Consider the following 25,689-nt stretch of genomic DNA (forward strand, 5'->3'; position numbering starts at 1 on the left):
AATCAAGTGACAGCACAACTTCCGGACCATTAAGCTACATATATTCAGCTGACAGACCGAAGAACGAAGAGAAAATTTACTTCCTCTGGTAAACGAGAGAGAGTTAAAAATACAACGAGGGGGACAGCTTAAACGAAGATGTACTGAACTATCATGTGTAAAAATCTGTTGACAACCTCCCGCCATCACTGTTCTGCCTTCCATTGTTCTCATGCTTCCCTGAACGTTTTGTCGTTGCTTCTCATACTCTATCGTTATGTGCTTTATTGCTGTCACCTAATAACCTTTCATGTTCTCATCTCTCCCTCAATGACATGGTGTATTCTTTCTTTTCATACTCTTTAGGTGCTTCAAACTGATGTCAGATAAAACAAAGGCCCGAATTCTCCCTAACACCTCGTTCAATTTATTTTGCTAACTGCTCCTTACTATTCTCTTCAGTGCCATTTAAAAATATTCAAATACAGTCATACTCATCACAGATAACATACACACTAATATTAACTAGCCGTATCAAAAACTAAATAACTGAGGAAGAGGTATTAGGGAGCTTCTTTAACCCTTACACCGCGGGCATGTTTACCTATGTTTTGCGTGTCCCGCGGGGTTATTCGGGCTCCGACAGACTCTCAAAAAATCTCGTATCTATCTATATACCTAGGCTGCTTCCCCCAAGGAAAGGGAGGTAGCCGAGACAGGACGACTCACTCTCCATTTACTCATCCATTCAAACACATTCATTCGCATCTTAGCCCCAAAGGGGAGAACGGACAGATCCTCACCGCATCACACCGCACAAGGGTCAACTGCGCAATGCAAGCAGTGACATCCGCAGCAGGGCCCGACAGCAGAACTGGTTTACCCCTGCCACATCATAACAGACCCATCCCCTTACCCGCACCTGACCTGACTAGCTGATCAGACCAAATGCGGGAGAATATCCCCTCAGGGCTGCGTCATCACTTATTCATTCACAATTTCTCTCCATTTATTTCTGTCACGCACAGCCACTCTTCCTTGCTCAACAGACATCCCTCTCGCATCCAGCGCTCTCATCACACTGTCCATCCATCCTATTCGTGGTCTTCTCAAAAAATATTTGGACCTCTCAAAAAATATTTGCCAAAAATCAGTTATTAGTCCTAGAATACTAAAATTATATATGCTTATGGCACATACCTTCAGCTTTCTCCTGGGATGTTCGTTGAGCCTTCGTCGATTACCGTAGGACTTGTGGAGACCTCTGAAGTTGGGTAACGAAGTCTCCACTTTACACTTCCCGACAACCCGTAATATGATTACCACAGCCAGATATTAACACTGTAAACACTATATGATTATCAAGTAGTTTGGGATCCATACTCCAAAAAAAAAAACCCACTGTGAAAGCAATGAAAATTACGAGCGCGTATGACCTTCCCACTTGTGCTAGTTCGCTCTTGGTACTCTGTCATTTATTATTCACTTTATATTTCTATTACTATATAACACTTATATATATATATGGAGTTTTTATCCATAAGTTTCCTTCAGTAGTATTAGTTTATTGTCACTGAAGTCATTCAATTTTTCATTCAGTAAAATATGTAGAGAGCCATGGATTCACTTTCACTGTTATAACATCAAGTATTTGTACTCATTTTCTTATATTACTAATTACTTACATTACTACTTACATTTTCTATTGTATTTTCAATATTTACCCTTCTATTTTACTTACACAATGTTATTCACTGTCACTTTCAGTAAGATAAAACTATAATACACTGTTCAATCATATGTACTGAACATCCATTGCTTTCACTTGCTATTTACACATTATTTACACATTATTTTCACATTACTTTCCTTTCCCACTTGCACTTTTAGAACTGCTTCTGGCTGTGGTAATCAAAGAAGCAGGTAACACAGAGGGGAACCTGGCACTCAGCGCACTGCCAAGAGGTGCGTTTGTGCTCATGTTTGCTTCGGGTGGTATGTGCACACACCTGGCACCTGCGGATCGCAGCCTTCCTCTTGCCTGTGGCAGGCATTAGCACCAGTCTGTGCCGATCCATGTACGCCCTCTGCTCAAGTCTGTCGGGAAGTGTTACTGGATGGCGCCTTGGAGTTGCTGCTGTCACCCTACCATATCTTTCCAGCAGCTGCTGAACACAAGTCCTGGTGAACAACCTCAGGGAGAAGGACTTGGATGGGTTGACCTTCATCTTGTACAGGATGAAGGCGTTCAGCATCGTCATGTCTATGAGATACAGAAAAACTTTCCTGTACCACCTAGTATTCTTCCTGAGGCAGTCGATCTCACCAATCATCATGTCGGACTTGTCCACCAGCCGCATGTTGATATTGTAGTCTAACACAGCATCAGGTTTCATCACAGGTTCGCCTGTCCTACGGTCGACCTTCCCACTGTCTATCATTTCCCCCTTATGTACGGTGGTGAGCATGTGCACGACCCTCTTGTCATGCCACCGTATTGCCAGCATCTTCTCAGACTTGCGTAGGTGCACGTCTCCTCGCTGCGAGGTTCCTGCCTTTTGGAATTTAGGGAAGTGGGCACGATTACTTTTGACAGTGCCGCAGGAGCCAATGTCGTGTTCTGAAAGGTATTTGGCAAGTTTCGGTGCTGTATAATAGTTGTCTGTATACAGTACATGATTCCCACCAAAATACTTTTCAAGGAGCACTTTCACTACACAGCCTGAGAAGCCAAGGGGGTGTGTTTTATCCAGATCGACAGTGCGGGCTGAATAAATGACGAAGTCAAGGATGTACCCCGTCTTACAGTCGCACAGTACAAAGAACTTGATTCCAAAGCGATGGCGTTTGCTTGGAATGTACTGCACAAACCGAAGATGTCCTCTGAATAAAACCAAGGATTCGTCAATGACAACCTTCTGAAAGAGGTGGAAGAATGACATAAACTTATCCTTCATTCTGATCAGAATCTCCCGGATCTTCCAGAGTGGGTCGGTTTGGGAAGGTACATTGTTGTCGGCAAAGTGCAGGTTTCCCATGATGTTCCGGAAGCGATCTCTGGCCATGTACTTATTGAAGGTGGGTGAGGGTAGCAAGGGGTCCATGGACCAGTATTCTTCCAACTCATGCTTCTTTGAGTGTGGCATGAGAAGCATGAGAGCGAAGAACACATACAGCTCCTGCACTCCCAGCATGGACCACTGTTGCATCTTGGCTGCACCTGTACCACTTGCAGCACGTTGTGATTCATACCTGTTGGTCTCATCACATATGTGCTGCATGACTTCGTCATCTAGGAAGGCCAAAAGGAAGTCCACACACTCAGCATCATCGTCAAGAGTGAAGGCAGGCTGTACTCCTGAGGAGCTCTCATCAAAATCTAAATGTTCTGGGAGAAAATCGGACCCTTCCGTCCACGCGAAGGCGTCCAGGATTCCCTGTCGTGGCGGTGTAGGGTGGGTGAGGGTGGTGGGTGGCTGTGAGGGAGATTTACCACGTTCAAGGTCACTCACACTGACCCTGAGTTGCCGTACAGCACTAGCAGCCCTTACTCTAGTAGCAACTCTACTTTTACGGGTCAGGGATTTACCTCTTCCTCTACGGCCTGCCTTCACTGTTTATGCTGGTGTGACTCCGACGACGAAGACTCCGGAGATAATTCAACAGAAGAAGAGGAAGAAATGAGTGAAGTGGGGCTTGGGGAACGGGGAGGTGAATCAACTTGGGACTCATGGCGGGCTGGGTCACGCGGGGCCATTGTTCTGGGGCTAACACGCCGCCTTTTCACTCCCTTCCCAAATTCCTTCCCTTGCTGCACTAACGGCTCCTTTCCCTTGGAGCTAGGGATAACTTTGGACACTGAAGCACTCGTACTAGTACTTTCTGGCACGATTTCCTCACCCAGCTCATCACACGAATCCCCCAAAGGATCAAAATCACTATCCATCATCACCACTGACAATTCCGCTAGTTTACGTTCCACTGCAGAGTCACTTAGTCCTTTCCTGCTTCCCTCACGAGTTTTTCCGCGTGTAGAGGTCACAGGGCCCATTGCAATGGGCGCAGAAACGGCAGAAATACCGGGGCGCGAGTGTGACATGTTTTGACCACAGCAGAGGACAAGGAACTAAATGCCGTGGCTTACCTGAGAAGGCAAGGGTTGACAGTGACAATGAGGATGACAGCTGCTAACTTACATGCTAATAAATTATTGGTAGAAAATCTCGGCAATACATAAAGAAACAGTTAGTTCCAGGTGAATGTAAATGTCACTTAGGCTTCTCCCTTCCTTTCTGATATATATTTTTATTACAGAAATAGATTACAAGGCATAATTCAAAAGGGAAATTACCATAGTAATGTAGCGAATGAACGCATGTGAGGTGTTGTCAGGTGATAATTAGCCAATTCCTGGTGTATACCACTATCACTTACCTTATTTTTTTTTTATATATATTATTTTGTATAAAAATAGGACATAGGGCTTATTTCAATGGATGAAATCTGTGGAAAAATCCGGGGGAGATTTGCTTAGCGCAGCGCGGCTGGGGAGGTGAAAGGACAGGGTAATGGAGGGGAGGTAGGGAGGGGAGTCAGGAAGGGGGGAAAATCGCTAAAATGTCAACAATGGATGGGAGTACAGATGAGATTTGGAGTGCTGACTAGTGTTGGACATTGGCAGTACTGATAGATGATACAAGTCACCACTTGAAATCCCAGGATAATTCAAAATAACACAGAATCACAAAAGTGACGCCCCACGGTATGATCCATTGCACCCGAGCATCACGAAAGTAACGTCCCGCGGTTAAGGGGTAACTGAAAGGCATACGGACCTAACACTTTCCATCATTACAATCATTACAATTGGAAGGGAGGTATTGGCCAACTTTTTATTGTTTCACGGTGTTTCTATTTTACCAGACTAACTTGGCCGCTCCCACAATTTGAATATTTATAATCATGGATCCATAAATTCAATAAGCCTTAGTAGGAATGGGTCTCCTTGGTTATGTGTCAAACCGGAGCTTCAAACACAGCACAGCACTACTGGCAGTCAACTGAAGAGGTTAGGAATTGTCAGGTTACAAAAAATGCACTACAGTACACCAGAACTTTGCTTTAATGGACTAAATGGGGGAAACCTGATCCAATAAAGCCGATAATCCATTACATCTGACAGTATCCCCGAGGTGGGATTTCAAGCACATGTTTGAAAATAAATAAGTACAGTAGCACATTCTAGTACTAAAAATGAAAACTCTACCTATTTTACCCTAACTTGACCCACAATTTCACCATTTTGCAGTTATTTCACATCCTTCTCAAAACGCTTCTTCATGAGTAGCACAGTATTACTATAGTCTGTTTTGACAACTCAGCAATCACAATGGGGAGATAACAAGAACAGGCTAGGCTGGAGTAAAATGGGTAGGAAACATACGTATTGTGATCCAGTGCACTCCATTTAAATATGCATTGTGAACCACTGCACCCCATTTAATGGACACTGTTCGTTATAGCCGATGGAAATCTGGTTGCCTTCATGGTGTCCACTAAGCCCACTACCCAGTGTACCAAGGTCTGTTAGGGTCTACTATACGAGATGTGTTCAGAAAGTATCCGAACTTTGACTTTAAAAAATTATATAGCTAACCTGTCGAGTTAAGACACTAATCCCCCTCAAAGTAGGCCCCTTCTGACTTGACACATGTAGGCCAGTGTTCTTTCCACTGCCTGAAGCATTTTTCAAAGCTGATTTTTGGTATCTCCTGCAGGTGCTTCATCGCATTTGTCATGATCTCTTCTCTTGACTCAAATTAGGAGCCCTTTAGTGAAGTGTAGCGCTTGGGGAATAACCAAAAGTTGCACGAAGCCATGTCTGGTGTGTAGGGAGCCTGCTGGACCTGCAGGATGTTGTGCCTGGCCAAAATTCCAGAATCAGTTAAGAAGAATCGACAGGGGCGTTGCCATCGTGCAGCTTCAATTTGCCACTTTCCAAAGGTCTGGTCTCTTCCACCGAACTGTATCACAAAGATGACGGATAACATTGTGGCAGCAATGTTTTTTGCCAGTCTGACCTTCTGGTGCGTATTCGTGATGCACAACACCACGGTAGTCAGAAGAAAAAAAATGTCAACATGCGAATGCAATTCACCTTGCTGCGGACCTGTTGTGCTTTTTTTTTTTTCTTTGGCCATGGCGACCCTGCATGCTTTCACTGGGATGACTGTGCTTTGGTTTCTGGGTCGTAACCTTACACCCGTCTCATCTCCAGTGATGACAGTCTTCAGAAAGTCTGGATGGTGATTTGCACACTCCAACATGTCTTGAGCAACGCTCATCCGAGAGAAGAGATCATGAAGAATGCGATGAAGCGCCTACAAGAGATACTGAAATCCGACTTTGAAAAATGTTTCAAGCAGTGAAAAGAACGCTGGGCTACATGTGGAACATGGACTTTTTTTTTTCCTTTGTTTTTCCTTCCTCCATACATTATTTCGTTAAAAAAAAACAAAAACAAAAACAGAGGGGGCCTGCTTTGAGGGGAATTAGTGTCCTAGCTCAACAGCTACTGTATTTTTTTTTTTTTTGAACCCTATAGTCAGATACTTCCTGGACAGACCTAGCATCACCAAACGAACCACTTTTACCCTTCTCCTCCCAATTCCCCCAGACAACAGACACACAGATCACCATGGCAGATATGCAAGCCTGTGGCCTCTACCACGTCAAGATCACCCCAATCACGCCATCAGGACTGTCCGCACCCACTCTTGATGAGACCGTCCAAACACGTGAAGATGGTAGGTAGAGCACAAAGATGGCCTAATATTTCACTTCTTCGGTATCTTAAAATCTGCTCAACTTTTATTCATCCCTACTTTCCTCTCCCAACTTTTGTTTGTTTCTGTTTTTCCTATCCTTTGTTGTCAAATGAAGTCCTCATTATACAGTACATTAGAGATTCATGCCACAATATTACCCTTTTAATTATGCAACTGGTACTGTGAACTGGGTGAATCCAGCAAAGCAGCTGCTGTGGCATTCAATAAATTCTTATGTATGAGCATACAGACGTTGGGGGAACAGACTTTCTGACCACCACTAGGTGGCGGAGAAAGTCAAGGCACAAATACAGTGGACGAACAGAAGGGAGGAAGGACAGGAGGAAGTAGTCCATACAAGGAGAGTAGAAAGATTGCATGAGGATGGAAAAAAGGCAGATAATGAGAGAGAAGTGGAGGAGCAATTGGGTAAATATGATTTGGATCAGATGGGAGAGGTGGAAGGTGTATGCAAGATATTCATAAAAGAAATCTGTGCAGCATGTGAGGTGGTGTGTGGGGTGAAGAAGACAAGAGGGAGTGTGAGGAACAGCATGGTGGAAAGAGGAGGTGAGACAGGCTGTGCTGCAAAAGAAGAAAGCATACAGTATAGTGAATGGATGGCAAGCAGAGGCGTGGAGGAAGTTGCGAGACGGAAGAGAGAGTTATACTGTATGTAGAGAGGACAAGAGAGGTGAAAAGATTAGTAAGAGAGAGTAAAATGAGCGTGGATGAGGAATTTGGAAGGAATTTAACTCTGTCGTGGTCTTTGGATGCGGATTCGCCTCCAACCTAGAAGTGTCCAACCAACTCTGTAGACGTGAACCGCATCCAAACAAAGAAATATTCACCATAAATCAGAAACTGCGTCTAATGTCTTCATCTGGTATAAACCTGAATGAATTTCCAGTTCGGTGATACTATTTTCACTCATGGGAAAATTCGAAAACGTGACCACAAAAACGCTAAGGAAAAAAATTGATATAAACACTCTAATGCACTCTTTCAACGTATACTCGTCATAACTTTTTTACTTTATGCAATATCACTTCCTTTTTTCTTTCATCTTATTCTAAAAACTCTCAGCTTTCTAACGGTATAAAAACAAATCCGCTAATCCAAATACTTCTGGGTTAAAATGATCTGAAAAGAAAAGAAATCGAGCGCGCAGACTTGGTAAAAACTTTCTTATGTGCTCTTTCACCGTATACTCGTCATAACTTTTTTACTTTATGCAATATGACATCCTTTTTTCTTTCACCTTATTCTACAAAGTCTCAGCTTTCTAACGGTATAAAACAAATCCACTAATCCACATATTTCAAGGTGAAAAAATGATCGGAAAAGAATAAATTTGAGTGCCTGACAAAGAAGGAGGGAGGGAGTGAAAGATAAAATGCAAACTGATAGTGAAGACGGCAGAAAAAGTGAGCAGATGGAGAGAACACGTAAAGGAACTGTTAAACATAGTGAATGAAAGTTATGAGAGTATAAGTGGCTGGGGAATGGCTGGCAGGAGGGAGGTGAGAAAGGAGGAAGAGATCAGTAGGATGCAAGTAGTGGAAGCAATGAAGAAAGTCAAAATGGGGAAAGCCCCAGGAATTGAAAGAGTGTGGTGAAATGATGAAGCATGGGGGAGAGATAGTAGTAAAATGGATATGGAAGATGTGCAGACTTCCTTGGGAGGAAGGTAGAGTCCCGGAGGATTGAAAGTCAGGTATAATTATTCCCTTGTACAAAGGGGAAGGGGAAAAAGAAGTGTGTGGTAATCATAGGGGCATTTGTCTTCTTAGTGAAATAGGAGAAGTATGTGGTAGGATACTTTATGACAGAGTTTGGGAAACAACACAGGAATTAGCTGGAGAAGAACAGGGAGGTTTTAGGATGGCAAGAGGTTGTGTAGATCAGATATTCATTCTTAGATCTTTAGTGGAAAAATTTTTAGAGAAAGGAAAGAGGTTGTATGTGGCCTTCATGGATTTGGAGAAAGCATATGACAGTGGACGGACAAGGAATGCGGAAAGTATTAGGAATATATGGAGTAAATGGGAAGCTGTTGCAGGCTGTGAAGAGTATGTATGAGAGTGCTAAGGCTGCAGTGCGTGTGGATGGTGAACTGAGCGAATTTTTCTATCTGAATGTTGGACTGAAACAGGGATGTGTCATGTCTCGATGGTTGTTCAATCTGCATATGGATGGGGTTATGAGATACAAGGCAGGGCAGTGGATGTTGAAGCCACCCTAATGAGAGAGGGCAGCATTCGGAAACTTCCTGTACTGTTGTTTGCAGATGACACTGTGTTGTTGAGACGAAGGGGAGCTGCAAGGCTTGGTAAATGAGTCTGGGAATGTGTACGAAACGGAATCAAATGTGAATGTAGGAAAGAGTAAAGTTATGGTCTCCAGGAGAAAGGAAGTCACTGAATATACAGTGAGGTTGGATGGTGAGGAAATGGAAAATGTGAGAGCATTTAAGTACATGGGTAGTGTGATGAGTAGGGATGGAAGGGAGGGTGAAGTGCTCGAAAGGTTACAGCAGGGATGAAGTGTTGCTGGTTCTTTGAAAGCAATGATAAGAAATAGGGAAGTGAGCATGAAATAAAAAAAAAAAAAAAAAAAAGGTCATTGCATGACAGTATTGTGACACCAACCCTAACGTATGGAAGCGAAGACCTTCTTGGAAGGACACAAGTTAAGAGTGAGAGCAGTAGAAATGAGTTATTGGAAAGGAGCCTGTGAAGTCACATGGAGAGACAGACTGACAAATGAGGAAGTGAAGGTGCATTGTGGTGTGGAAGTGTATGTGATAGACAGCATTAGGAGAAATCCACTGAGGTGGTTTGGCCATGCGAGGAGGATGGAGAGCGAGAGTCAAACGAGGAGAGTGAATGCGAGTGAGGTGGAGGGGAGGAGAAGAGGGGTAGGTCGAAGATCAGAAGGAGGGATGGAGTGGAGAGGTATATGAGAGAGGAGGATCTCTTGTGTTTGTTCACATTCTCTCATTTTTGGTAAATTTCGTCACTAATGCAGTTCTTTAAGCTGATTCCACATTTGAACATATTCTGAGGGAGTTTTTTTTTTACGTTAGGTTAGGTTAATTGATAATAATAAGAAGGTTAGTTAATATGAGAGAGGAGGTGTGAATTGAAAGCAGGGCTGTGAAATGGCAAGGGACAGGGTGACGTGGAAGAAATTTGTTTATGACCACCTCTTACGGGATTAAGGCGTCTGGCAATAGACAGATAGACAGAATAATAACAGCAAACAATATTTAAGCATAACCACAAAAGATCCAAAAATCTAAGTTATGCCGCTGTAAGCATCGACGGACGTAAGCACTGGTGGTGGATGTGCTCAGTGGCGCTGTCCTGAACGCGGCTGTAACGAGTGGATTTGTCAGGAAAGGAAGGTGGTTTGAGGCTGGCACGCTTCTGTTATGCACCATGGCCGTGTTTATCTATGCATCGGGCAAGATGAATGTTATATTTTATTATTTGTTATTATTATTATTATTATTATTATTATTATCATTAATACTACTACTACTACTATTATTATTATTATTATTATCATTAACCCGTCACGTCCCGAGCTATTTCGCACCTCTGACACCCCACAATCCCGAGGTATTTTCGATTTTTTTTTTTTTTTTGCTAAAACCTCCGCTTTTGGTGAGAAACATCGAAAATTCATAGAGAAATCCCTCACCTGAGGTTTAAAATACTCGATCCAGGTAGGAGTACCTCCTTACCTGACTGGGTTTTCTAACAGGCTAGCACCGAAGATAACGAGTTCGATGGGGGGGGGTAACTATTTCACACAACTCATAAACGATGTTTATTTATTTACTTGGTACGAATTTATATGTAGTATGAAAGTATATTGGTTCTCAAGCAGTAATATAGGCATTATAAGCATTGTTTCACTCACTAACTCATCACCATACCCGACCTTCTTTTGCCACATTACCTGATCATTATTCCTGACTGTTTCTTCTTCTAATGCTATGTAAACTTTGTCCTCCACATTGTCATCGATTGGGGAATCACTCTGGTCCTGAATATCTTTACTGGCCAGGTCACTGGTAACAGGTGAATTGCTGAGACAATGGCATGGGGGGGAGGGGGGAGGTTATGCGGTGTAAGGCATTGTCCCTGCTTGGCATCTTGTAGAGGAATAGAGGAAGGTGTCCCGTGTATACGTACGAAAAATCACGCGCGAAAATTGAAAACTGTGGAAATTAGGGACCTTGCAATTGCATGACGTACCAGCACGTCGCTGGGACTGGCAAATGCAAAATGTTGCAATGTACCCATACGTCGACGGGACGGGGCGCGTTAACTATTCTCACCTAACCTAACTCTTTAACAAATAATCTCTTCCAAAAATTAAGTTTAAAATAAATATGGAATCAGCTTTAAAAATTGTATTAGTGATGAAATAAAAATTAAAATGGGAGAACGTGCACCAAACACAAAAGATCCGAGAGGGGTGTGTGAGCTGGGGGGAAGGCAGTGAAATGGCAGGGGACAGGGCGACATGGAGGCGATTTGTTTGTGGCCACTCCTTATGGGATTATGGCATCTGGCTATAGACAGACAGACAGACAGATACTATACTCCTAGGCCTGTATTCTCGTCGGTTTAGGAAGCTCCCTAACACCTCCTCCTTACCGATTTACTTTTAGAACTGGCTGGTTATTATGCTTTTGTACGTTTTATATGAAGAGCATGGTGATTTTGGATGGATTTATGTAATACAGAAGAGGAGAGTAAGTGCAATTAAAATATAAATCGCTGGAAAAATGGTGCTAGGGAGGCTTTCTGAACCGACGAGAACATGGGTTCTATGCTGAGAGAAACTTGGTATGTTTCTTTGCCTTGTATTTCACCTTCTCTGACTAATATTCCTAAGTTGAGAGGGTCAGAGTGTGTCTCTTGGTTACTATGCATCAGGACGCAACGTGACAAATATACCCCAAATGTGACAGGGATACGAACCCCTTCAAGTAAAGTCATGTTGGATATGTTTTTCTGCTCAAAAAACAGTCAGTTGGGAAAGGATGCCTACAATTGATCATGCTGTACATATATATATATATATATATATATATATATATATATATATATATATATATATCTCAAATAAACGCTTAAGTGGAAACAAGCTCTCACAAGAGGCACAGCGTAGATTCCATGTGAGAACACAGAAGAAAAAAAAAAAGCAGATTTGGACAAGGGAAAGCACACTAAGCAAAGTAAAAACGTTCCCTTGTTTCAAAATAACTTTGGAACTATGTGTATTTTTATGCATGTCTTCTTGCGTATTAATTTCCTTAGCTCTTCATCTTTTGAACAAATATTACATTCCTTTAGCTATTTCTCTGTTTTAACCTGGTACCTTCTTCTCGTGTCTTCAGTGCCAGGTCCCCCCCAGGACGTGGTGGTGGGCCTCATCACGCAGGAGACCATTCAGATGCTTTGGAACGACCCCATCACTAACCCTCTTTGTGTTGACAGGTGAGAGAGAGAGAGAGAATGGGTAAACACAGGGGAAAACATAACGAATAGGCAATCCACGTAAGGTTTAGGCCCCCCAAGCAAACTCATCCATAGTGCACTTTTTCCTTTATGAAACTAAAATCTAGGGGAGCATTCAGAGTCTTTTCTTAGATGAATAAACTGGCAGTAGACAATAAGAATATATTTTAAAATCATGCCATCGTACAGCAGAGGACTAAGTTCATTTCTAACCTCGTCACAAGCAAAGATCTTCCCTCAAAATGAACATAATCATCTAAAGTCACCAGCAGCAGGCTCAAAACGATATGATAACACCCTCCATCATTCCTAACCTCTTCATACCAAAGATCTTCCCTCAAAATGAACATATGCATCTAAAGTCAGCAGCAAGAAAGTCAAAACGAAATGTAAACACCCTCCATCATTCCTAACCTCGTCACTACCAAAGATCTTCCCTCAAAATGAACATAATCACCTAAAGTAAGCAGCAAGAAGGTCAAAACGAAATGTAAACACCTTCCATCATTCCTAACCTCGTCACTACCAAAGATCTTCCCTCAAAATGAACATAAGCATCTAAAGTCAGCAGCAAGAGGCTCAAAACGAAATGTAAACACCATCCATCGCCCACTCCAGATACGTGATAACCTTCGGCGAGACCCATGCCCTTCTGGATGATGTGTCAACCGAGCCAGGCAGTTTGCGCGTGAGTGGCTACCAGAATGAAGCCACCATCAGTCCACTCAGCCCCTGCACCAACTACACCATCGACATCCGCTCCCAGAATTCCGCTGAGTTGAGTAGTGAGCCGGTGACTAGCTACGCCGCCACTGCTGACACTGGTAAGGAAGATGAGAGAGAGAGAGAATTACCACCTACCTTGTATAAAACCACCTCTACGACTGGCAGGTGATGGTGAAGTGGTTTAATAAATGATCTGCTGTTGGAAAGGATATGTGTATGTGATTCCAGACTATGGCAGGGAATAGTCTGATAGTTTGAATTTCTTTTTACTAACCTTTACTGATCTTTCATAAGACCTACTGACATCATAAAAATATCATGGCCAATACGATCACCTGCCACAGCTTCCAGGACACTACACTGGCTTCTGGCATCATTCAGCTAAGGTTTCAGTCCACCATTTGTGCGTTAGTAGGTCAAATGAAAGCCTTGAGTAGCAGCTAAGGAAGGTAGCTGTGTAAACCTCAGTGATGCAGGGGTCTTGTGTCTCAGGATTGTGCCTTTTTTAATACCATCACACCAGGCCTGAATGAAAAAGTCCTGGTATGTACTGAAAATGAGCAGTGGGTATTATAGTCGCGGTGCCCGACTCTGAGGTTGTTATTATTGTGCCCTGGCAGCCTACCATGCAAAAGTGCGTCTGATTTTGTGTATAATATGAGACGCATGTGATTAGTGTATAATATGTTCGTGTACAATATATTCGTGTATAATAATATGATTCGTGTATAATATGACAGGAAATCGGACGCACTTTTGAATGGTAGGTTGCCAGGGTACGATAATAACAACCTCAGAGTCGTGCCCCGCGACTATAGTGACAACGATACACAGAAAAAAAGATGCAATAGAATTACAATGATGCTGATGATAATTTGATATAATTTTTTACAGAGCCCCTGCCACCACCTTATGTAATCGTGGACCCTGAGGACTCCGACTCTATCCTGGTGATCTGGGGTGATAATGAGGATGACAAGTGTGCCGGGGACTTCGTCATCTGCTGGAACGACGGCTTCCATCCCTATGAGACATGCGAGGAAGTGGACGGCGGCGGAGACAACAGCTTCATCATCACGGACCTTCTGCCCTGTACTGACTATAACGTGATCATCAATGTGGTGTCGCCTGGAGGAACCAACTACAGTGACCCCACCACCAATCACACCTCAACTGAAGACGTCGGTGAGTCATTCCTCTCTCGAGTCTTTAGTGTTTAAGTCTTAGGCCTGTTATCTGGTGGGCTAAGGCTTTCTAGCACGTTTCATAATCATTTATCATGCTTACTACATCTTACTTTTCTTGTGCGTACTTTAATGTCACTTTAATACCGACCTGCACTACTTAACACCATGCAAGGGAATATTCAAGCGCCATACGCAGAAAGACACTCCTGAGGAAAGGGTGCAAAGAAGCCTGTTTAGCCACCAAGAAAACAGGTCATAATTTCTTTGGCTATGGAGGCTATCTACCACCTGTTTACAATGTGATTTATTTTACATACTGCAGTTTACTACGCTCATTTTGTTACATATATTTCATTTTAAATCTGACACTAGCAGAATTGAGTCTGACGAGGTGAAAATAAAAGCCACCTTCATATTACTCCCTGTGAGGTTATTGTATAATGTACTCTTGTCATGTCTCTCGTGAAATTCAGCTCTGCTCTTCAGTTGCTAGATAGGTAGTTGGCTACCATCAACCCTAAAAGGTACTTCAGTACAAATTATATGTGACTACAACTTGGAAGGTAGACACAATCAGCACTATTAGTTAGATAACTCAGCTGCAGGTACACAGCAATAAAGTCCAAGCTTAGATTCTCATGCATAAAGGTTTTATTACACAGCACCCGGTCCGGTGTTGAACCTGCAGGTGACTGACGTATCCATCGACCAAATCACCATCACCTTTGATGCCCCGGAGACAGACCCTCAGTGCGTCAAGGAGTACGACATCAACATCATTGATGAGGACCAAGAGAAATTACTGGATGGAGCAGGTATTGCAGAGTTTTCATCAAGAACCATTACGGATAGCATCTCTGGTCTGGAGTCCTGCACGAAGTACCTGATCCGTGTCAGCGCTGTGAGTCCCACAGGGAAAAGGTCTCCCTGGGAGGACGTACGAGACACAACAGACGGCGACGTACCCTCTGCCCCTCAGGAGCTGGGGGTCAATGCCTACGACGGGTCCTCCATCACAGTCCAGTGGTTCCAGCCAGCTGAAAACTCCCGATGTGTGACTGAGTTCGAACTCTCCTGGAGCGGCCCCACCAATGGTACCGAGACCATCGACAACGAGGGGTCCTTCAAGATGACCTACCAAATAGATGGACTCCAGGCCTGTAGCGAATATACCATCACTCTATATGCCGCGGCGAAAGACGGTGACGGTTCTTTCGACACTGTGACTCAAGAAACTACCTGCTGAGTGTTGCATTAACGGAACATGGAAGCTGCAAGGTTTCCATAGTACTGAATCCCATGTAGTCACTGATGTAATGGAAAGTCAGTGTTGTTGTAAACCTCTTCCACCTATGATTCACCTCCGCTTTCTCTCTTATAAAGTTCCTGCATTTTGAGCTCTAAACTAACGTACCTCAAGATTTAATATCACAAATACAACAAAATATACTTAGTACCTCTGTCTCTCTCTCTCTCTGTCTCTCTCTCTCTCATTTAAATAAGATAAGAATGTGTTGTTCCATTTTTGTCTTGATCTATGTTATTGTTAAGCGATGCTTTAGAATCTTTAAATACAGTATATTTTATAGAAACAGCATTCCATTTTTATTTATTCCTGAATCTTTGAGAAATAATTTCAACAAAAACAAGTTCAGTGAAAACTAGAATGGCACTCAGTAGAGCGCATACCTCCGCCAAGGCCCAACATGCAGTTCCTTTTAATTCAGTCAAGTCTATCCAATATAGAAAAAGACCACCCCCTATAGGAGCACATTTAAATCCGCTAGATCCGGAATTTTACATGGATTCGCGCTAAACTGTACACAATCGTAGATGCCAACATTCTAAATGTGCCGATTTTTTCATCAAGATCCACGCAATATTCACTGAAAATTTTACGAAAATGTCGAAAACCGCCCCATCTCGCAATGTTAAAGAAAGTGGAAAAAAAATTCCCGAATCCGCACCTTTATACGGATCCGTACCAAAATTTAATGGAGTCTATTCTGGGTCAAGGCCCATTCTTCTACCAAGTTTCGTGGAAATCCGTCCAGTAGTTTTTGTGTAACCTTGCTCACAAACCAACCAACCAACAAACAAACAAACGGACAGGGGTAAATACAGAGGTAATTACGAGACAGCAAATTACGATAATGTAACAAAGAGGCAATCCTTAGCTGAATAAAACCTTCCAGCAATAGGATTAATACAAATAAGTAAATAAATAATAAACTACTGAATCATGAGTTTCTTTAACCTGGATTATGATTTTTCTCCAAACGTTAAAAGAAAAATCTAGGCAAGGCAAAAAATAAATAAGTACATAAATAAATAAAAATGCAGCTACAAATGGAATATATTTTAAACCTTTTGGTAAAAATTCTTTCGAGCTGAATGAACAACTTTAAGATTCAGACATACTTTTCCCGCGTATTATACCATGACAAAGATTCCAGAACAAAGCAAGTGTAAGATGAACGGAATCGAAGCCCACAACTGCAGCACAAATTTCAGGTTTAAGACATTCATACCATTACCTTGGCCTAAAATTGCCATCTCTCCATTCTGAATACTGAACTGTACCTGACCTAAAAGTACCATTTCTCCTACTGCACTGTACCTGACCTAAAAGTACCATTTCTCCTACTGAACTGTACCTGGCCTAAAAGTACCATTTCTCCTACTGAACTGTACCTGGCCTAAAAGTACCATCTCTCCTGAATTGTACCTGGCCTAAAAGTACCATTTCTCCTGAATTGTACCTGACCTAAAAGTACCATCTCTCCTGAATTGTACCTGACCTAAAAGTACCATTTCTCCTACTGAACTGTACCTGACCTAAAAGTACCATTTCTCCTACTGAACTGTACCTGACCTAAAAGTACCATTTCTCCTACTGAACTGTACCTGACCTAAAAGTACCATTTCTCCTACTGAACTGTACCTGACCTAAAAGTACCATTTCTCCTACTGAACTGTACCTGACCTAAAAGTACCATTTCTCCTACTGAACTGTACCTGACCTAAAAGTACCATTTCTCCTACTGAACTGTACCTGACCTAAAAGTACCATTTCTCCTACTGAACTGTACCTGGCCTAAAAGTACCATTTCTCCTACTGAACTGTACCTGACCTAAAAGTACCATTTCTCCTACTGAATTGTACCTGGCCTAAAAGTACCATTTCTCCTACTGAACTGTACCTGACCTAAAAGTACCATCTCTCCATCCTGAACGCTGAACTGTACCAAGGGATTAACACAAGAATATGGTGCCTGTCACGAAGAAGTGCTATGGAAGGAATGTAGAGTGGTGTCGCAGTATTAACACCAGTTGTCAGAGAGAGAGAGAGAGAGAGAGAGAGAGACCGTCCTGGTATCCACGTGAAGGGCGACCCTTGGTGGTTCCACCGTCTCTAACACGTGGCTGGGGTGAACATATGTTACGCGCAAAAAATCATGCCTTTCTGGATAAAAGCCTTGTGCGCAACGACTCTGGCTACAACCACGGGGGTCCGATCCCCCGTTTGGCACGAGTGAAGCTTACCGCAGTGCAAAAATTCGTGTTGTTAGGTATATATATATATATATATATATATATATATATATATATATAGCCCTGCCTAACAGCTTGTGGTGGGACACCTGGAGGTCACTGTCCCCGTGGGGGGCCGCCTTTAGGGGTCTCACCCTTCCAAACACCTAGTCTGGGAGGAGGGCTAACACTGAGCAAAATTTCGTTTTCCCACCACTCCTGACATAAAGACTGGCCCCCATCCTTCAAGGAAATACAGTTTCTCAGTGAGTGAGAGGGGGAGAGGAAGCGACAAAGATAAGCACCAACACTCTATGTGACCGCCCCAGTGGGTGTGACAAAAATCTGTCCCAAGTTAGGGCGAAGACATTATAATTCTCCCTGCTGCCATATACCACAACAAATTACAGGCTACTTACATTTGCCAACACCAGAACAGCCCATCTTCAAACCCATGTCTCCTGCAACCAGAAAGAGAAAGACGTTACGAGTGCCCGACAAAAGCAGAAGCATTACACGCTTTTTACTCTAATCTGGCCTAAAATTGCCATCGCTCCATCTTGAATTCTACGTTGTTACAAGAGATTAACAGCGGAATATGATGCCAGACATGAAGAAATTATATGGAAAGAATGCTATAATTTCCATCTCTCCATCTTGAATTCTACTTTGTTACAAGAGATTAGCAGTAGAATATGATGCCAGGAAGTGCTATGGAAAGAATGGTAAAATTGCCATCTCTCCGTCTTGAATTCTACGTTGTTACAAGAGATTACCAGTAGAATATGATGCCAGATATGAAGAGGTGCTGTGCAAAGAATGCAGTGCCACATTACACTTTTCTGCCAATAATAAATAAGCGACAAAACAATGAAAATCTGGGCCAAGTTAGTGTAAAAACGGTATGGTATCTTACTCTTGCTGCTACCACACTGTACACAACAAGCTTAGAACACAAGATGCATTTTTCAGTACCAGCACAGTTCACCTTCCCTCCAAGTTCTGTATAGTCACGGCGCACGACTCTGAGGTTGACATTATCGTACCCTGGCAACCTACCTTTCAACAGTGCGTCCGATTTCGTATCATGTTATACATTAATCATATTATAAACACATATATTATACACGAATATTATTATGCACGAATATATTATACACGAATCCCACGCGTAACATATTGTACACGAAATCAGAAGCAATGTTGATGGGTAGGTTGCCAGGGTACGATAATGACAACCTCAGAGTCGTGCGCCGTGACTATAGTGTGGGTAGACTCTTGGAGTGAGTGAGTGAGTGATAAAGGTTTGGCACAAAGGCCAGGCACTAGGACCGATGTGGTCATTCAGCGCCTAATAACTAAAAAGAAAAAGAAAAACTGAAATAAAGAGACAACACCATATAATCTATAAGTTAAATGTCGTAAAGTATATCACATTCTGATAATAATTTCGCAACCTTAAAAATATCTGCAGAAATACCCAATATGTCGGAGACACTGCGGGTATCAAAACCCACAGTGCCCCAGAGAATATGAAATTTCCTGCAGTGAACTAAAACATGTTCCACCGTCACAGGGACGTGACAAGCCTCACAAAAGGGAGCGTCTCCGCCAGATAAAATGTGGCGGTGTGTTAACCGTGTATGACCTATACGAAGTCTGGTCAGAACAACATCCAAGCGCCTGCTCGGGGTGCTGTCCGACACCGGCCAAACCTGCACAGAAGGATGTATTGCTTTCAATTTATTGTTTGTAACAGTGGGGGATGACCACCTCTCCTGCCACTTCCTCCTGATAAAAACTGATATATGTCGCCTAAGATCGGCAAAAGGGACAGGAAAGTTGCCTAGAGTGCCATGAACGGCTTCCTTAGCTGCGACATCTGCCTCTTCGTTGCCTGACAAACCTACGTGAGCAGGAATCCAGCAAAATTGAAGTCTTTTGCGACGGGAAGCTAAATGATACAGCCACTCCTGAATTTGCTGGACCAAAGGGTGATTGCTGGAAAAATTCTGAATGGCTGTAAGGGCACTCAGTGAGTCAGAGTATAGGGTAAACTGGCTGTCCCTACTGTCATAAGCTAGTTTTAATGCATGGACAATAGCATGAAGCTCAGAGGTAAAAACTGAAGCGGCACCATGGAGTCTCGCCTGATGCACAGTTTCCTCAAGGATTACTGCGCATCCAACGCCAAAATCCAATTTTGACCCATCTGTGTAAATTTTAGTGGTTAAAGCATGAATCTGAGAATGTTCAAGAAACAGGGCTTTAACTTCAGCTGAACATCTCGAATGCTTAGTACAGGCCGGTTTGCAAACATGGGCCTCTGGAATAATCCAAGGAGGAATCGGAGTGTAATGCTAGGTGAAATTAGGCTCGACTTCTCGTTCCTATTTCACCTAACGTGGAGCGGGGTCCTCTTTCGAGACCGGAGCTAGTGCAATAAAAAGAGGCAGGACACAAAAAGTCTAGGCAACAACCTTTACACGTATATTACCACAATCAGACACAGGACAAATCAGCAGATATTACAGCACAATACATAGCAATATAAAACCTTATCTAGGATATGTGTATCTCGCAGGTTACTTGCTTCTCTGATAATAATGACAACAATATCAACCCTAGTGTATCAGGAGTGCAATAAATATAGGCGCGCACGAGGGCGCGGGAGAGGTGTTGAATCTCACGAGGAGGAGATAGGGGAGCTGCGGGGAGTGACTTGTGACGGCTAGGGGAAAGTTATGGTAATACTGGAAGGCGGCAGATATTAGCCGTGAAGTTTATATGGTTTCCACTAGCCAAGGGACTTTGGTAATTGATTTTATTCTTGATTCACACTTACTCGGGATATTGGAGTGAGAGAGGGTGATAAACAAGATTTATGGGTAGCGTGGGGGAGGGAGAGAATACCATTAATACTTCCTTTCACAATATTCCTTCACAGTAATGGGGGTATGTCATTATAGGGGAATCTCCAGGCGGCACAGGCTTACTAATTGTATAACAGGGATGTCACTCATAAATATAGTCAATCAGATCTTGTTCCACACACTCGTCCTTTAACTTCTCACTGTGATATTTACCCCGAAATTCACTATATGAAATCACTGCACAATACTTACATTAGGGGAAATCACACTTAACCTAAATCACTCGTGCTACAATATCACACGTATTCATCAGAAGGATAGGCAGGAACATGTCGTCGGCGATCCTGTCGGGCTAGGGGCACCGCCAATGCAAGGCGTGCCGAGAGGGCACGGGATAACTCGTAAGGGCGTCCTCTCGCATCCTGGGCTTCCCGTGGCTTCCGGGCTTGGCTCAGGCGTGTGGCCCTCGGGACTGGGGCCGAATAGCTCCAGGAACCTCTGTGATAAGTCCCGGCCTTTTGTGAGGGCCTTACGGCGTCGTGGGGGCGTAGGGAGATCACGCCCGGGTGTCCTGGGGAGAACCGAGAGAGACTGTGGGCTGCGGTCTCCAGCGTCTAGGGGCGCCGACGGGGGAGGGCTGCGGCAGCGACTTCCACTGGGGTCCGTCAAGTGCGTCTGCTCTAGAGCCAGGCATAGGGAACAGAGACCAGGGAAGGCTGTGAGGCCTGTCTGGGTCACTCTGGGACAGGAAGCCTGGGCCCTAGTCTCCTGCTGTAGGGACGTCTCTCTCCTTACCTCTCTCTGCACACCCTCAGAGCGACCGTAGATCATCTCACAAGGAAGGGAGCGACAATAGGTCATCTCTACCAAGACACTCTCGGAGCGACCATAGATCGTCTCACGAGGATGGGAGCGACCATAGATTGTCTCTACCAGAGCACTTTCGGAGCGACCATAGATCGTCTCACGAGGATGGGAGTGACCATAGATCGTCTCTACCGGATCACTTTTGGAGCGACCATAGATCGTCTCTACCGGAGCACTTTCGGAGCAACCATGGATCGTCTCACGAGGATGGGAGCGACCATAGATCGTCTCTATCGGAGCACTTTCGGAGCGACCATGGATCGTCTCACGAGGATGGGAGCGACCATAGATCGTCTCTACCGGAACACTTTCGGAGCGACCATAGATCGTCTCACGAGGATGGGAGCAACCATAGATCGTCTCACGAGGATGGGAGCGACTATAGATCGTCTCTACCGGAGTACTTTCGGAGCGACCATGGATCGTCTCACGAGGATGGGAGCGACCATAGATCGTCTCTATCGGAGCACTTTCGGAGCGACCATGGATCGTCTCACGAGGATGGGAGCGACCATAGATCGTCTCTACCGGAACACTTTCGGAGCGACCATAGATCGTCTCACGAGGATGGGAGCAACCATAGATCGTCTCACGAGGATGGGAGCGACCATAGATCGTCTCTACCAGAGGGGCGCCGTCTGGAGTGTCTTTTACAACTCCACCCCTAGCTGACTCAACAATTCCACTCCGTGAAGGTAGTGTCCTTCTCCTACGGTGGCGACGGCGTGGTGGCTGCATGACACAGGGGTGCACGGCCCGGGCTGACATATGTCGCTGTTGCTGGGAGTGGTGGTGACTGGTGGCGGCTACCCTGTGGGGTCCGTGTGGGGGTGTCGGTACATCCTCGGGCATACTGAGCTGTGTTTGGTTTGCCCTGTCGTCAAGGGTACTATGGTATATTTTGGAGGCACTGTTCTTTAAGTCACGCGTTTTACAGAGAATAAGAAATTTGCCGTACCTGGACTTTGTGGAAGAAGGTGTCCTGTAAAAACCTATGCATACGGATATGAAGAGGCCTTGGAAAACTCTTACGTTCCTCATACTTCCGTGCCAGACGAAAGTCCTTCATCAGACGGTAAACAGGGTTAGACAGGGAAGTCTGAGTCTTAAACATTAGCCGCGAACGAAGGTCCACTCTGCGAAGATCCAAGGTTAGCTCACCCCCCATAATGTACAGACTCTCTGCAGGGGAAGTGCGGAAGGCACCCGTGCAGATTCTCATTGTTGAGTTATGAATAGGGTCTAAAAGCTTGGCCGCTAAGGAGTATATCTGGCAACCATACTCCAATTTGGAACGACATAGGGCATCATATAGTCGGAGAAGTGCTGGTCTGTCAGCACCCCAAAACTTCCCACTAAGAACCTTAAGGATATCTAGAGACCGTGTAACAGTGGCCTTTAACTGTAGAATATGGTCTTTCCAAGTAAGTCTACTGTCCAGAGTAAGCCCCAAGAAACGCACCTTATCTTCATAGGGCAAGATGTTATCTCCCAGGAGTAGGTGAGGAACTGCTGCTGAATTCCTCCTCGAGAACTTGATTGCCACGGTTTTCTGGGGAGAGAAGCGAAAGCCCCACTCCTCAGCCCACATTTGTGCTGCATTGATGGCATTTTGCAACCGCAGTCTTGCAGTATTAGGGTCGGCTGCAGTACAGTATATGGCAAAGTCATGAACAAAGAGTGAACTCTGGATCACAGCTTCATTCTCAACTCTTTCGGCTACTCCATTGATGGCCATGATGAAACATGTGACACTTAAAACGCTGCCTTGGGGTACCCCTCGGGTTGCAGAGTTAGACTCTTGGAACTGGGATTAGACAAACAGGGGCGGATCCAGGAATATATTTAAGGTGTTGTCCAAATCATTTTCCAGAGTAATGAGGGTTTGGTATCCCCCCAAGTCTATCTATCTATCTATTGACAGACGCCTTAATCCTGTAAGGGGTGGCCACAAACAAATCGCCTCCATGTCGCCCTGTCCCCTGCCATTTCATTGCCCTGCTCCCAGCTCACATCCCCCTCTCTCTTATATCTCTCCACTCCATCCGTCCAACTCATCCTTGGCCTACCCCTCCCTCTCCCCTCCTCCACCTCACTCACATACACCCTCTAAGTCAACTCAGTAACAGCTGCCAGAAAGGACGGTAAAAGATGTGTTTCTATAAATAATACACTGAGTTGGTTTGGCCAATAAGAGAGGATGGAGAACGAGAGACTAACGAGGAGAGTATGTATTATATGCACACTACTGGATACTACGTTAGTGTGATAAACCAGGGGTGTTGGCAGGGTGGTATGGACAACACCCCTGGATCCGCCCATAAAGAAGAATGGACATTGAGAGAAAGAGGTTTTGATTTCACCTATTGACAGCACCAGGCTCATAACTCTTCCAACCACAGCACGTCATTTTTAGCTGCCACACATGAAGGTCACTCCCCTGGCAGAACTGGACTTACTGACGGCTGTATCTTACACCCACATTAACCCCTTCTCTACCACAGTGTTCTCTTGCTTTACAAAACTCTTTAACCGAAGCAGATTATAAAATATACCTCATCATATGGAAGAAGTTAACGCCTTACCTACAGGGATTGTGCGTCACCTTTTTACTGTCCATGTCGAAATACTGTGCCTTTCAAACAACACTTTTATCCTGATGAAACGGTAAAATACATAAAATAATATTAATAATAATAATAATAACGATAAATAATAATAATAACATAAATAATAAAAATGCCCGTTCTTACCATACATCGGCATTTTCCTGGCACTTACATTTAGCACTTACCGCTTAGTTAGTAGAAACTGCTAATTGGTATAAAATGGACTAGATCCGTTATAATAGCCACCATGAGTGCAAGGTCATTGTGTAATAATCATGTATGCATCACCATTAACTTTGCTTAAAATTTTCAAGTTGTATTAATTCAGATAAACATGTAAATATACTATTCATCGTTGTGAAAGTATTACGTCGGGCTTTTAACTGGTAAAACACACAATTCTTCTTAAACACACACACACACACACACACACACACACACACTCGCTGGTGCAGTGGTAACGCTCTCGCTTGCCATCTGGTAGACGGGAGTTCGCGCCTCGCTCAGGTTGCGAAAAGTTTCACTGACGAAGTGGGTGGTTACTGTCCCCCTGGAGCAAGGGGACGGGTGTGTGCGTGTGTGAAGGTCACAGCCTTACCCTTAGATCGGACTATATGAGCTCTCAGCTCCCTTCCGGGAGGGTAAAAAGCTGACGATCACGACCATCAGGTGATCCTGACCGACCCGGTGAATTACACACACACACTGAAAAGAACATGCAACTGTCTACAAAATCATCACAAGTTTCTATTAGTGTTTACATCACCTATTTCTTATACGTAACTTTTATCTCATCATCCCCTAGTATACAAAAATGTCTATCTATCTATCTATCTTTCTATCTATAGCCCGACGCCCTAATCCCGCAAAGGGTGGCCGCAGACAAAATGCCTCCAGGTCGCTCTGTCACCCACCATTTGACTGCCCTCCCCCCAAACTCACTCCCAACTCCCTCATATGAAATAATCCAGTCAGCAAACGACACACATGAGCTCTCTCTCTGTTGACCAGGGAGAGATGGAAAATAAATGTGAAAACTTAGGAGGCAGTTTGAGGCAAGATATCCAGCCAAAAACACGAACCATTGACTTTCAGCGAGCGGTAAGGAACCAAAACAAACCTCTATGTTCTCCAGCAGGCCACTCCTTCCCACCTGCGTCCATATCTATACACTTTTTGGCATGGAGAGGTTAATGTAATATTTTTTTGCACCACTGTCACTCATTTTTTACTTACTGTACACCACTCATTTTTTACTTTCAACTGAAACACACACACACACACACACACACACACACAAAGTTAGTCAGAGATTCAGTAAATATAAACAAATCTATAGTAATCACTGGTATAGAAGAGGAAGAAGTAAAAAACAAGATCACAAGAGACAAAAAGGAGATGGCAAATGTAATGAGCTTACTGAAAGAAGTATCAGAGGAAATCTGTAGTAAAGACATAGAGGAACACAAAAGGTTAGGGAAATATGAGAAAAGCAAGACAAGACCTCTAAAGGTGACTTTCCAGAGTGTAAACACTGTGGAAGAGAT

At 43.8% G+C, this 25,689-nt stretch overlaps 1 protein-coding gene across 1 annotated transcript in view; it reads left to right on the plus strand.

Annotated features, from left to right (window-relative positions):
* LOC145402038 (receptor-type tyrosine-protein phosphatase delta-like) overlaps positions 1-15,505 on the plus strand; it is an 18,604-nt gene extending 3,099 nt beyond the window's left edge. The window contains exons 4-8 of the mRNA XM_080274134.1: positions 6,656-6,785; positions 12,226-12,325; positions 12,965-13,170; positions 13,967-14,257; positions 14,922-15,505. Coding sequence (XP_080130260.1) covers positions 6,656-6,785; positions 12,226-12,325; positions 12,965-13,170; positions 13,967-14,257; positions 14,922-15,505 — 1,311 coding nt within the window. The remainder of the gene's footprint in view (positions 1-6,655; positions 6,786-12,225; positions 12,326-12,964; positions 13,171-13,966; positions 14,258-14,921) is intronic.
* Positions 15,506-25,689: the final 10,184 nt, after the last annotated feature.

This window comes from Coenobita brevimanus, chromosome 57, assembly GCF_032717465.1.
Source record: "Coenobita brevimanus isolate Jiangsu-jjx chromosome 57, ASM3271746v2, whole genome shotgun sequence".
Classification (NCBI taxonomy): Eukaryota; Metazoa; Arthropoda; class Malacostraca; order Decapoda; family Coenobitidae; genus Coenobita; species Coenobita brevimanus.